General features: G+C 46.5%; 1 protein-coding gene across 1 annotated transcript in view; it reads right to left on the bottom strand.

Annotated features, from left to right (window-relative positions):
* Window positions 1-1258: 1258 nt before the first annotated feature.
* The window catches only part of Znf282 (zinc finger protein 282), a 30166-nt gene continuing 17201 nt past the window's right edge, over window positions 1259-14223 (bottom strand). The window contains exons 7-8 of the mRNA XM_021191053.1: window positions 13161-13274; window positions 1259-5209 (exon numbers count right to left, since the gene is read on the bottom strand). Of these exons, the coding sequence (XP_021046712.1) occupies window positions 4392-5209; window positions 13161-13274 (932 nt within the window). The 3' untranslated portion in view covers window positions 1259-4391. The remainder of the gene's footprint in view (window positions 5210-13160; window positions 13275-14223) is intronic.

The raw sequence follows: 14223 nt of genomic DNA, 5'->3' as shown, positions 1-14223 counted from the left end.
GAGTTCAAATCCTCAGCACCCACATAAAAAGCCAAGTGCACCTGTAACCTAGTGTGCCACGACAGCAAGAGAGAGGGCAACACCCCTGGGACTTGCTAGCTCCCAGCTTAGCCCCAGGTCCAGTAAGAGACCCTGTCTTGTAGGAATAGGCAGAGAATGAAAAAACAGGACCCACAACCTCTGCTCATGTATGTTAGTGCACCCACACACAAAATTTATTTGCTCAGAAATGGGAAAGTCCGTTTAAATAAAAGAGTTGCTTGTGTTTTGTCATTTTCAATGGCCTCTGGTTTATCCTGCCTTCTCAGGACTTCCATCAAATCTTTTCTGATCTCCCTTGGAGCCATGCCTGCTCTACATTTAAGTTTACAGGGATACACTACAATGGATCTCAGACTTGCTTATGGTCTATAGAAGACTTTGAGTATTCAAGGTCTTCTGTGGCCTGTACGACAGGCTTCACCATCTAACTATGTAACCACAGACTCACACCTCTGTGCCCTGGCCACACCAGTCTCCTCCTTGCCTTACAGTCTCTGCCTCCCTGCCTTCCTTCCCTTTTGCCCTGTGCAGCTCTTGCTTCAAGCCTGACTTCAACATGAAGTTTCACCTGCTGCTTCATGCAGCATGAACTCGTCACTTCTTACATACACCAGCGTCACTACCTTGGATTGACCCTTCTTCTTCATGTGGATCAGCCTCCTAACTCCTAACTCCAGTCACAGGTAAACCATCCCCCAACAGACTGACTACCTTGGCTGAAATGGGCTAAACATCTAAATGGGTAATTTAGTGAATGATATGCATACTGAGAGGCACTACCTTTGTTAGTCCTGAGAGCAGAGCTTACTGTCTCAGAACCTGTCTCAGAGACTGGGGCCTCTCACAGTGTAACTAAAGACACCTGCATAGCGAGACCCACTGGAATATGGTTCAGGAACCCATAGGAAGGTACTGTGGGTGTTGGTGCCCACTGGCTATGTATGGCTTCTCTACACCACTGATCTCCAGCCTTCTGTAGCATGCCACTGTGGCAAGCCCCAGGGAAGATCAAGCATGTGCTGTTTTCATGGTGTACCACCACATGGTTTCATTCTCACGAATGTCTTTTCTTTCCCATTACATTCCAAGCTTGACAAGGATAGGGTCTTATACACGGTCACTAACTGTTGAATCTATGGCCTATCTATCTTCAATCTTTTCTACTAAACACTTTTTCTATACAATGACACAAATCACCAAAAGTTAAGGGACCAGGTTTGGCATGGTGGCACATACCTTTAATTCCAGCACTCAACGAGACAGAAGCAGGCAGATCTCTCTGAGTTCGAAGCCAGCCTGATCTACACAGCAAGTTCAGGCCAGCCAGAGCCGCATAGTAAGACATTGACTAAAAAAGGGGGTGGGGTGGGGGAATCATGGGGACTCAGGCCCTGAGCTTGACATTCTCTGAGCTGATCAGTGTCACATAGCAGTTCTCAGGAGGACAGACATAACCACCACCATCATGAGGCAGAGCTGCTGTGGTAGCCTTCGGGAGACCTTGGTCCACAGCCACAATAAAAATAACAATACAGCCAATAGCTGGGTCTGTGGTAATAGCACTGAGGCCGCTCATATTACCTGTGGAAGGGGGGTGAAGAGTCACAGCTGACCTCACAGGAGAATCCAGTCAGCCCTCCCGCCTGACCCAGTTGTATATAATTGTAGACATGCCAGTGTGTATAAGAGGTAGAAACTGACTGGGGGCAGAGCACATGCGTGGTGCCTTGCCTGTGTTGCCTGCCCATGCTTCTGTAATTAACCTTAGCAAGCTCACTCTCCAAGCCGCACTGGGTGGATCCATCTTTGGTTTGTTGGAGAGAAGAGACTCTGCCTTTACGATGGCTCCCCAGCACCCCTTGTCTCTCTGTATTTTAGAGCAGTGTGGCCTTTGCTCTGTACCCAGGAGTGTGTGGTGGCAGTGCAGAGAAATGCTGCATTCTAAGAAGTCAAATCAGCTGTCTGGGACAAAGAGCACAGGTCTGGAAGGGCCTAGAAGCAGCTCTGAGCACTGGAGGCTTTAGTCTTCCTGGGTCTTTTTTTTTTTTTTTTTAATTATTATTTCCACTATTTGAGACTTTACATTTAAACAGACACACACATACACCCCAAGACAGACAGACACCACACACATACACACACACACACACACACACACTCACACCCCTGGGGCTGGAGAGATGCATTCTTACAGAAGACCTGGACTTGGTTCCTAGCACCCACATTAGGAAGGGGCCCATTCATTCAGAGTGTAGTGCTGGGCAGTACAACTCGCCAGACGGGGCTCCAGAGAACTGAAGTCTTGGCCATACCTCTTTGGGAATCAGCTTCTTTCGGGGTAAAAGAAAGGAATTAAACTCAAGCTATGTGTTAAATGTTTTAAACTTATATCTCAGTAGCTATCCCCCCACCCCCACTTATAGCAGCCAAAAATATTTGGATCTTACTTTCCATGATTTAGATGATGAATTATTTTCTTTGTATGCTTTTGAAAAGTAGTATATTGTTCCCTCCCAAACAATCCCTGAACTAGAGGATCCCCTTCTGCTCAGTCAGAACTCCACTGAAACCTCCCTTACATTTATCTTATGATAACTCATTTTCCTAAGATTAGTCTCCTTCAAAATGCCGAGTGAAGGAGAGAAGAAAGAAATCCCAGCTCAGTGGGTTGCAGTTCATTGAGGTCTGCTGTAGGATGTCACGCTAGTGGACCCTCCAGCTTTGGGAACATGCAATCTGCAATCTGGATACCTTTTATTTAATTTCAAGAATTCCCTTTGCACGGCAAAAAAGGGTCTGAGGAAAGCAGAGCAGCGCAGATGAGCAGGACAGAAGCAGAGCGCTCACAAACGTGGTGCCATGAAATGCTGGCCATCCACCACGCTCCCTAGCTGGGAGAGAAACAGGATCCACAAGAGGAGTGGGAAAGCCATTTTTGACACAAACAAGGGTCCTGGGGCATGCCACCCCACCCCAGTGCCTGGCCATGCAAGATGCTGAAATGGAGACTGGCCCACCAGGCAGCGGTGCTGGGAGCCGTGGAGTGATGCACCAAAATGAAAGGGAGTCCTTTGGGCGCTTCCCAAGGCGCCTGCAGGGTCAGAGCATAGTAGGTCTGTGTCCATGTCCGTGAGCACAATCAGTTAACAGATAGCACCAACTGGGATGCCCAGGGCAGGAGAGAGCTCAGGCTCTAGCACCCACTTGCCCAGCCCTCCTGGGCAGAGTCTCATTCCTTGGTGGCTACTCTGGCAGCCAGTCTTTCCTCACCCTGTGCCCTGGGAAACTGGAGTATATCATCAGGGTGAGGTCTGACCCAGGGCACCAGTTGCCTCTGGAGGGCCTGGTCTTAGTTGTGCAGTGAAAAGCTGCTGCTGCACCTGACTGAATGATCAGAATTGAGAAATACAGGTTGGGGACCAGGATGCTAGGGCCCAGGCTCATGTCACAGAAGAGCCTTCCCACGACCGAGCCTAGACATTTTACAACCCATCAAGTCCCCGTTCCCAGTTACCCCAGGAGTTGGCCCCTGTTGCTTCTGAGAGGATTTGGGGGGGTCCAGGGAGGGAAATGGGAGAGGAGAGAGACCAGAAAGGCCAGGTGAGATCGGTCTGAGACCGGGAGAGGTAGGCAGTGTGTGCGGTGGGGACACTGCACTGGGCTGGAGCCCTGGTGCGGCTTGGCCGCACTGATCTCATGTGGTCTTGCTAAACAACTATCTCACCTGTGTCTCACTCTCCTCAGTTACCACATCAGGAAAACCCTACTCCACCTAACTCGAAGGGATAAGCTAAGGGTGTAAATAGATAACGGATAGAAAACACTTTTTAAAAAAGTATAAAGCGCTGTTAGAGCGCGAGGCAGTGTTGTCATGAGGATATTACCCTTAGCGCTTCCCTCAGCTTCCACACCGCAGCTTTGCTCTCCTTTTCAGGATGTCTCTTCACCTTAGTATGGATCATATTTCCTTGTCTCAGAAGGGTTTGGAGACTCCCTGGTCGCTTTCCCTGATCAGAATTTGTAACCCCGGTGGCCAGTGGGCACACTAGGAAGTCCGAGGTGTGTCCCAACGATTCCTGCTGCCTTGCTGTCCCTCTGGGACCTTCCCTGGCCACTGGGTCCACCCTATGAGATGAGCTGGACTGTCCACTAGAGTTGGACAGTACTGGGGTACCCAGGTCCACCCCTTGGAATACCCTGTCTGGAGTGCAATTCCTGTGCCGATTTCCAGCAGGAAGTGGGGAGAGGGCGGGGAGGTGCGCTGAGAACGGTGGGGCAGGAGGGTTGGTCCTCAAGAACCCTAACCCGCCCCAACTCCAGTCCAGTCCTCCCCGCCCCCCAGCCTAACCCTAGTCTCTTTCTGGCGGCACCTGGAGCGGCCGCGGGGCCCCCAGGCCCGGGCCATTGTGCACGCGCAGGTGGTCCTTGAGTGACTCCTTGTAGCGGAAGCTCTTGCCGCACTCGCCACACGTGTAGGGCCGCTCGCCCGTGTGGATCCGCTGGTGCTTTAGCAGGTTCTGCTTGCGGATGAAGCTCTTGCCGCAGAGCGCGCACTGGAAGGGCCGCTCGCCCGTGTGCAGCCGCTGGTGGTTCTGCAGGTGCTCCTTGCGACTGTAGGTCTTCTCACACTCGGAGCATTTGTAGGGCCGCTCACCGCGGTGCGTCATCTGGTGGCGGATGAGGCCAGAATGGCAGTTGAAGCTCTTCTCGCACTCCGCGCACTCGTAGGGCCGTTCCTTGGTGTGGCTGCGGTGATGAATGATGAGGCTCTTTCGCACGCCGAAGGTCTTGCCGCATTCCAGGCAAGAGTAGGGCTTGCTGCGCGCGCCGTGAGCAAGGAGGCTCCGCCGCAGGCCGCCGGGGCAGCAGCTACCGCAGCCACTGCCCGCACCAGCACCGGTACTATTGCCACTACCCGCACCTGTGCCACCGCCGCCGCTGCCACCACCACCGCCACCGCCTGCGCTGCCTTCTCCGGTGGGCTGAGCCTCGCCTCCGGTACTGCGTTCGCCTGGAAGCGCAGGGAAGCCGTCCTCCAGCAGGCTACGGCTCCCGGGTCCGCCAGGGTTCTCCGGCACAGCCAAGGCGGGCAGGCTCTGCTGGTGAGGTTGGGTTTGGGGCTGCGCAGAAGATGGGGGTGGGTTCTTTACAAGCAGCAAGCTGTCACCTAGGGGCGGGGAGGAAGACAGAAGTGACACGCTGATAGCGCTCCTCTTTAGGAATCCACAGTGTCCCTGAGCGGGGCTAGATCCTCCTGGCCTCGTTTTCTTTAATATTAAGATGAGCCTAACGGCTCACCAATGCCCTGTGATTTGGGATCAGAGATAGGAAAGCCCTCCAGGTTACTTAGGCTACCCAGAAGTCACCTTCAAAGGCAGACTGCTCAGGGGTCAAGAGTCCTAGCTCTTTCTGGGTTGGATTTCCAGCAACCACAATTCGGCTCACAACAGACTAACTCCAGTTCTAGGGCATCTGATGTTCTCTTCTTCACCAGGCATGCACATGGAGCACAGACATACATGCAGATAAAACACCAATATGTATCTACATTTTAAAAATGTTGTAAAGATAGACTGAACTGGGTGTGGTGTTCACCATCACCATTATTCCCAGCACTCTGGAGGCAGAGCTCTGTGAGTTCTAGGCCATACTGAGACCTTGTCTCAAAAATAATTAAATAAATAAAAATAAATGTAAAAAAGTAAATGTCACATTCCCCTGAAGTAATAAAACTTAGGTGTTGTCTAAGAGATAATGTTAATTTATCTTTGGAGAGTCTATTGGAGGGAGAGAATTTGCATGTGGTGAAAACCCATTTAGAAGTTTACCAGAATGGAACACAAGGGAGCTCAGGTCCAAACCTCAGAGGGATGTGCAGTTAGGGTATCAGGCCAAAAAAAGCAGGTTGGGTAACTGGGATGTTGCTGAAAGGGTTCTGTCCTCTAACAAAACCATGATGTCATTTCACAACATGCTCTCCAGGGAACTGCTTCTTCTCATTCTATAGTGCCTTTCCCTTGCATCCCAGCACCTCCAGGCCATAAGTCCCAAAGTTCAGCACTGCTCTGGGTACCAGAGTGGAATGTACAGTGTGCGTGAAGGGGGTTATATATGTGTGTGCAGTAGGCTGAGTCCAGGCTCTTTGTGTTAGAACAATGACCTCAATCCCCTTCTTCTTGTGGATCTTCCTTGGTTACTGTACCACTTTCTGGTTCTCCCTCTCCCAAGAGGAGCCTAACCCCTACTCAGAGGCAGCCTGTGGAAGATGGTGAAGAAGGTGAATTTTTATCCACCCCTTCCCTCCTCATTATTCCCATTTAGGAGCAGGGAGAAATGGGGGCTACTTCTTATAGATAGACTTTCTTATAAGCATCACATGTCAATAAAAAAAGCCTAAGCTAGGACACAGGATATAGGACACTGGCAGGAAGAGAGAGGATTCTGGGTAATAGTGAAAGAATAGAAAGGGAGAGATTTGAGCAAGATGCTGAGAGAGACACTGGGGGAGACGCTGAGGAAGATGTGGAAGACATAGAATAGTTTGAATGGGTAAATAAGTTAGGAGCTAATCAGGGTATGAGCCAAAGATTATGACCTAGACCATTTATTAATAAATAATTAGTCTCAGAGTTGTCATTTTGGAAGCAGGGGCCAGGCAAAAAGAGAAAACAATTTTTTCCAACTTCTCAGATCACAACTGTCATGTTTCTATCCCATCCTTGAGGCTCTGAAGCCAGCTCTTAAATACTACTTTATATAGACCAGGCCCGCCCTCTCTTCTGGCCTAGTGAACCCTCACTACTATTTCTATAGGAGCAGCCAAAGAGTGAATGCCATATTCATTCACCTTGATCCCAGATGCCCGAATGCACCATCCTGGCTCTAAGGCACTTGTGGCCCATAACAACTAGAATGTGGATGTTGGCTGCTGCTCCACCAAGGCCTGTGACTTCACTCCTGTCCACATGCTTATTAGTTCCTGTGGATGCTTCCCAGGGAACCCACCCACAATCCTCCTCTGATAATTCTTAAATCTCAGCACGACCAGCAATCCACTTTCTCCACTTCCCATCATGCTCTGCTTCCTCGCCGCTGTTTTCTTGGCCTGGCCCAGTTCAGCACTCAAGGTCTAGCAGGATGATTACCCCATGGCAAACACCCTGGGGCTCCACAGTTCAGGTGCCTGTTTCCTGCCTTAGGCTTTTTTTATTGACATGCGATGCTTATAAGAGATTCTATCTATAAGAAGTCGTCCCCATTTGTCCCTGCTCCCAAATGGGAGTACTGAGAAGAGAAAGGGGTGGATAAAAATTCACCTTCTCCACCATCTTCCACAGGCTGCCTCTGAGTAGGGGTTAGGCTCCTCTTAGGTGAGGAAGAACTAGAAAGTGGTACAGTAACCAAGGAAGAGGCACAAGAAGAAGGGAATTGAGGTCATTGTTCTGACACAGAACTCCAATCCTTGCATGTTGCTTTAGAAAACCACAGTTCTGGCCTAGGTGGCCTTCCTCACAGACTGGTGTCCTGGCTCTTGTATTTAGTGACTTCTGATTTCACTCTGCAATTATCATATTGCTCCTTCTCTTCCTGTGTCTCCTCATGCATGGGCCTGAGGGGTTTTGCCTTCTGGCTACTGCTGTTAACTGATTTAGATACAAGCAAGTGATTGACATCTGGTAATTTGGTGTGAGTAGTTCACTGGAAGATTTCTGGAAGGTTCCTTAGCCCTGAGGGCAGAGTTTCTCCACCTTTCTAATGCTGTGACCCTTTAAAGTTGTTTTTTTTTTTTTTTTTTTTTGGTTTTTCGAGACAGGGTTTCTCTGTGTAGTTCTGGCTGTCCTGAAACTCACTTTGTAGACCAGGCTGGCCTCAAACTCAGAAATTGGCCTGCCTCTGCCTCCGGAGTGCTGGGATTAAAGGCGTGCGCCACCACGCCCGGCTTTGCTGTGACCCTTTAATATAGTACCTCCTCTTGTGGTGACCCCAACCATAAAATTATTTGCACTGCTATGTCATAACTGTAATTTACCACTGTATGACTTTTAAATATCTGTGATTTCCAATGTGTAGTATGTTGAAGTTTGATCTGTTGCTATGTACTGTGATGCTCATTACTGGCCCTGGTTGCCCTGGGATGAGAGAATCCTCACATACACCAAGTGATGCTATGTGACTTTGCTCCTTAGTATAAAAGTATTGGTTGAATAAAGGTGTCTACAGCTTACAGCTGGGCAGAAGAGAGGTAGTTTTGGTTCCTGGACTTGGGGTCTGAGGCTGGACCACAGGGGGAGGGAAGAGAGAAAGTGGAGAGAGGAGAAAACGCCATAGGGTAGGTGAGTCATGAAAACATGCCCATGAAGGCTGGCCAACTGGAGCTGCCAGCCCTCATGAGCTGCCCAGATGGAATGTGGCAAGTTATAACTCAGGGTTATTGATGGGGAAGTAGATTTAATAGCATACAGTGTGTATTTCTGGTCAGCGCTAGTGCATTGCACTAAAGACTTTCTATAAATATGAAGGTTTTGTGTCTTATCTGGGAGTAGAATGATCAAAGGTTGGGTAGGAGCTCCTGATTGAGATTAAATAATAACAGCAACAATAGTGAACATTCTAGAATTTTGGTTTTTAAAAACACACAGAAATATTATAAGAATATGTTTTTGTTTCAATCCCAGATGTGGGATAACTGTCATTTGCCTGATGCTCTGGCAGAGGCGTGGTTGCACCAGCTGCAGATAGTTTCTACAATTGTGTGACATTCGGAATTCTGGGAACGTTTCAGAGGGTGTATCAATGCTAGGACCCCAAGAGGAAGGGTTGGTGGTTGTTCAGAGGCGTGGTTGCAGTTTCTTAGTTGTGCTCAAAGGAGAAACAGAAGGAAAGAATTTAAATTCAGAGATCTCTCTCTCCTTCTTTCTCTCCCATTGATAGGGGTGAAACAGGGGGAGGGGTAAAGGGTGGGAAAAGGAACTCACAAAATAGTTAAGACAAAGTTAACTTGGATCGAAAGTTAAGAATAAAAATAGGAAATCTGATTTGAAATGTCATAGAGGAAATGGCATGGGATGAAGGAATGGGTTTTTATTTTTCAAGAGACCAGCAAAAAGTTTACTGTGGCTGCTACCACTGGAATACCCCCTCACCTCCAGCTTTGCTCCCAGAGGGGATTTTTCTGCTTTTACTTTTTCTTCTTCAAATATTTTGTTACAAAAAAGTTTGAAAGACTGACTGAGCAGTTGGAAAAATATCCAGTGGTCATGGAGGGGGCCTAAGAAACAAAAAAAAAATGACGGAAATACGAATAGATTATCCTATTCTATCTTTTCTGAAAGGTTTACAGAATTGACTGTGTACTTGGGAAGGATACAGGTAGAGACGGAAGCTCTTGGCGGTTACAGAACACCAGAAAAAGAGAGAACAAAAAGGCTCAGTCATAGTGACTGAGCAAGAGTTGTGTAGAGAGAATATCTGTGTATTCTATGGATGCATCACCTGTCAATTAAAAAGCCTATGACCTATGGCTTAGGCAAGAAATAGAAGGTGGGACATGTGGGAGGCAGAAAAAAATTCTGGGATAGAGCCAGGCAGAGAAGTTCATCCGAGATGTTGTGACAAGATGGATGCATGGAGAGCCGGGCGTGGTTTTCTGAGTTCAAGGCCAGCCCGGTCTACAGAGTGAGTTCCAGGAGAGCCAGGGCTACACAGAGAAACCCTGTCTCAAAATGAAAAAAAAAAAAAAAAGATGGATGCATGGTACCTGAACACAGGTAACCAGACATATGGAATAATGTAGGTTAAAATAATTGAGTTATTTTAATTATAATCTAGTTAGAGTAGAGCCAACTATATGGCCAAAGTATTTGTAAATATATTTTGAGCCTGAGTCTTAATTCTGAGAGCATGGGGCTGGGAGGAAGAACCAAGACCTAACTTTACAGTCTAGGAGTTTCCCACAGTAGGAAAGAGGGAAAGAAAATACACTGTAGGGCAGCTGGGTCAGGGAAAAACTGAAAACAACAACAACAACAAAAACAGGACAATCTAATGAAACAGCCCGTTTCAAAAGAAAGGGCTAATCTCCAACAACTGAACTGCCAGAGTTAGAGGAGGCACAGCCTGGAGTCACAAGACTGCCACCAGCTTTTCCAGTACTTGTACAGCATATGCTTGCTAATGGTGCGGAATAAGATTATGACAAGATAGGATGGCATCCTATACAAATGATAGCTCTAAGGTGTTTTAAAGAGGTCATGATTTCATATAGGATGCACTCACCTTGTGTGAAACAAATTCTAAATAACTGAGCTACTCAGGTTAGAATTATTCCCCAAGACTGGAAGGGACTGGTAATAGATGTACTAGAGTCTGGCTCACAATTGAAATAGTTAACATGTTAGATGGAAGAAGCCATGGATACCAAACAGTGAAATAGAGCGAGGGGAATGAATATAATAAAAGATCAGTTGTTAGTTGAAGAGCAGTACGCTGGTATACAAGAACAGATGCAATTTGATGATGTTACTATAGTATTTTAGATAATACTATAGTCATTTAGTGGCTTTAGAGGTTGGGACAAAGTTGAGGAGTGTGGTCTACATGATTTACAAAGATTATATAAGGCTCTGGATAAGCCTTCATTGATTTTTTTTTTTAACAAAGATTATTCTCAGCTGTGAACAAAGCCATATCAGACCCTGACACAAGGCAAGGCAGGTGTTGATAGAAACCTTGGCATTTGAAAATTCAAATACTGAAAGTAAAAAGTTATTTGACCATTAAATGCATGGGCAGCATCTATGGACGAGTGGGAAAGGGATATGACTGATATTGGTTCTAATATGTACCATGTTAATATAATAGGTCAATAGATCTCTAGAGATCTCTGATATCGAAATGCCCAGTGCTTCAATTGCAGGAAATATGGTCATTTGCAAAGAGACTGTAACCCAACCAAAGGCCTCAGATATCAAAATGTCTGGTGCTTCAATTTTAGGAAATACAGTCATTTGCAAAGAGACCATGAACAAACCAAAAGCCTCAGCTCTCAAACAGCCTGTGCATTAACTACGAGAAATACAGTACTTTCTGTGCAGGAAAAGTGAACAGGTCATTTCTAGAGACAATGGTTTTCCTAAATCTCAAATAGAAAGAATGCCCAGGCTTTCTGGGGAGTGTATACGATGCAGCACAGGCCACCACTGGGTTCAGGAATGCAGATCCAAAATGAGATATTCAAGGTAATTCCTTATCATCGGGAAATGGCCTTGGGAACCTGGCTTGAGGCCACTCAGTAAAAAGTATGAGCTTTTTGCCTCTTGTAAGCCAGGAAATAACAAGCGGGAAGAAAACTTCAACTGAGCGTTGCAGATCTAATGCATGCTACCACAGGCTGTGCTGCTCTGCACATGGCCACAGTTAAATATCTTCCTCTGTCCCCCAAAACTCAGTATAAAATGACCACTGCAGTTTATGGTCTGTTGCTCTCAGGGACAGGTGGGATGACCTTAGGAAAGAGAGCATTGATTTCCCAAGGATCCATAGTGCATCCAGGAATTATAGATAACGATTTCAAAGAAGAAATTAAAATTATGGCCTATGTAAAAAGAGAGATGCAATTTAACACAGGCGATAGGGTTGCTCAGCTGCTACTCTTTCCCCATGTCAAAGGCAAATCTGCTCCAGTAGAAAGAACGGGGGGGTTACAGGAAAAACTGTGGAGGGCTGGTGAGATGGCTCAGCAGGTAAGAGCACCCGACTGTTCTTCCAAAGGTGCAGAGTTCAAATCCCAGCAACAACATGGTGGCTTACAACCATCCTTAACAAGATCTGACTCCCTCTTCTGGAGTGTCTGAAGACAGCTACAGTGTACTTACATATAACAAATAAATAAAATAAAAAAAAAAAAAAGAAAGGCAGGTTTTTTTTTTTAAAAAAAAGGAAAAACTGTGGAATTAAATCAACTTATATACAATAAGATATGTTAACATCAGAATGGAAGCCAGCAAAAGTTTAGAGCTGGCACCTGGGATTTGCTTATATATTATCCACAGGGAATGAAAAGCTGTGGGTATCATCAAAACTTATAAAGATTAGAATCAAGCAGGAGAGGTCTCCAGGAAACATTGGCCACTAACCTGAAAAGCAATGATTTCATTGTAAATGTTCCTGTTTCTAATTTCCCACTATACATAGCACAATTCATGGCTTAAAACAGAAGGGGGAAATGTAGTGACAATTCTAGAATTTTAGTTTAACAAAAACCACAGAAATATTATAAGAAAGTGTTTTCATTTTAATCCCAGGTGTGGGGATATGGGGCTGCTTTGGACTGACGGCAGGAGCTAGGATTTGCCTCCTGCTCTAGCAGGGGCATGGTTTTGCCAGCTGCAGACAGTTTCTGCGACTGTGTGACATTTGGAATTCTGGGATTTATTTATTTATTTGAGACAGGGTTTCTCTGTATAGCCCTGGCTGTCCTGGAACTCACTTTGTAGACCAGGCTGGCCTCGAACTCAGAAATCCACCTGCCTCTGCCTCCCGGAGTGCTGGGATTAAAGGCATGCGCCATCACATCCGGCTCTGGGAACTTTTTAGAGGGTATTTAAATGCTAGAACCCCGATAGGTGGGGTTGGTGGTTGGTGGTCATTCAGTGATGGGGTTGATTGTGATTTGTTGGTGGTCATGCTCAAAGAAGAAACAAAAGGTAAGAAATTAGATTCTGGCCTCTCCTCTCCTCTCCTCTCCTCTCCTCTCCTCTCCTCTCCTCTCCTTTCCTTCCTAGCTAGTGATAGAGAGTGAAAAAGTTAGAAGGATAAAAGATGGGAAAAAGAAAAACCCACAAAGTAGCATAGACCAGCTACACTGTGCTCCATGAATCTTTGCCCAGAACACCCTAAAATACAAAATTAAAGTAAATTTAAAATGACAAATCTAGAAATGGTGGCTGGAGCTATGGAAGTGGCTGCTATTATCATTTCTTCCCATGCTAGTAGTTTCTGTTTTTTCTTCTGATTTTTCTGTACATTATCCTGGTTTGCCAACAGACTGCTCTAAATTCCACTCCAAAAAAGGACTCACAGCTCTCCCACCGAGGGAAAACACTCCAGGTTCTACTCACTGGGCCCAGAGTCCAGTCCAAGCTCCCCTTCCATTGAGTCACGTGGGCCCCATGGGTACGGCTGCTCTTCCTGCTTGATCCAGGACAAAATATCATGTGCTGAGATGAGAGATTCTGTTGTGATGGGGAAAAGGCAATCTTAAGACTTCACTCATTTTCACTGAGTATCCACCATGCACCCAACTCCAGAGAGACTACGGCACCAGGCCATGCTAAAGGAAGCTCAGCTTTGAAGCCTGGAGGGCCACAGCTGGCTGGTCTGACCTGTAGTGCAGAGACAGGGACCGAGCCACTGACAAGCCTATGGCAAGAGCTTAGGACTCTATGAGGAGACTCTGCTTCCCATCTGCCTGGTCCCTTCAACCAACTACAGGCAATTTCTCATCCTCTCTCCTTGATATGGAGGGTAGGATGAGACAGTAGTGTCAGAATTTCTAGAAGGAATGCCACTGGACCTCTCATGTTTACAAACTCACACATAAACACATCTCCAGCCCAGCTGGGTGCAATTCCCTACACAGCTAAAACCTCCCCAGACTTTTCATGGGAGATATCATACAAATGCAACTCCAGAAGGGGGATGAATGATGATGGCCCTGTGATGAAGAGCACTGACTGCTCTTGCAGAGGACCCAAGTTCAGTTTCCAGCACCCACATCAACAGCTCATAACCTTCTGTACTCTAGCTCCAGTTAATCTGGCCTCTGTTGGCACACACGTACACATTATTAAAAATAAAATAATCCTTTTACAAAGAAAGTAAAGAAATTCCAGAAAATATAAATTACTTGCTCTTTGACACACAAATACACATTGCATTTTGCAGCCTTTTGGTTTTAATTCTTCAACAAGCAGAATTAAGGTGATTTTTGTATCCATTCCATTGACACAATAAATGCTAAAATTTAAAAATTCACCCTGCTGGGCAATGGTGGCGGACGCCTTTAATCCCAGCACTTGGGAGGCAGAGGCAGATGGATCTCTGAGTTTGAGGCCAGCCTGGTCTACAGAGTGAGTTACAGCCAGCGCTATACAGAGAAACCCTGTCTCAAAAAAAAAAAAA

Source organism: Mus pahari, chromosome 2 (assembly GCF_900095145.1).
Source record: "Mus pahari chromosome 2, PAHARI_EIJ_v1.1, whole genome shotgun sequence".
NCBI classification, from domain to species: domain Eukaryota; kingdom Metazoa; phylum Chordata; class Mammalia; order Rodentia; family Muridae; genus Mus; species Mus pahari.
Note: the sequence above shows the minus strand (reverse complement) of the source record. Positions and strands in the feature narration are given on the sequence as shown.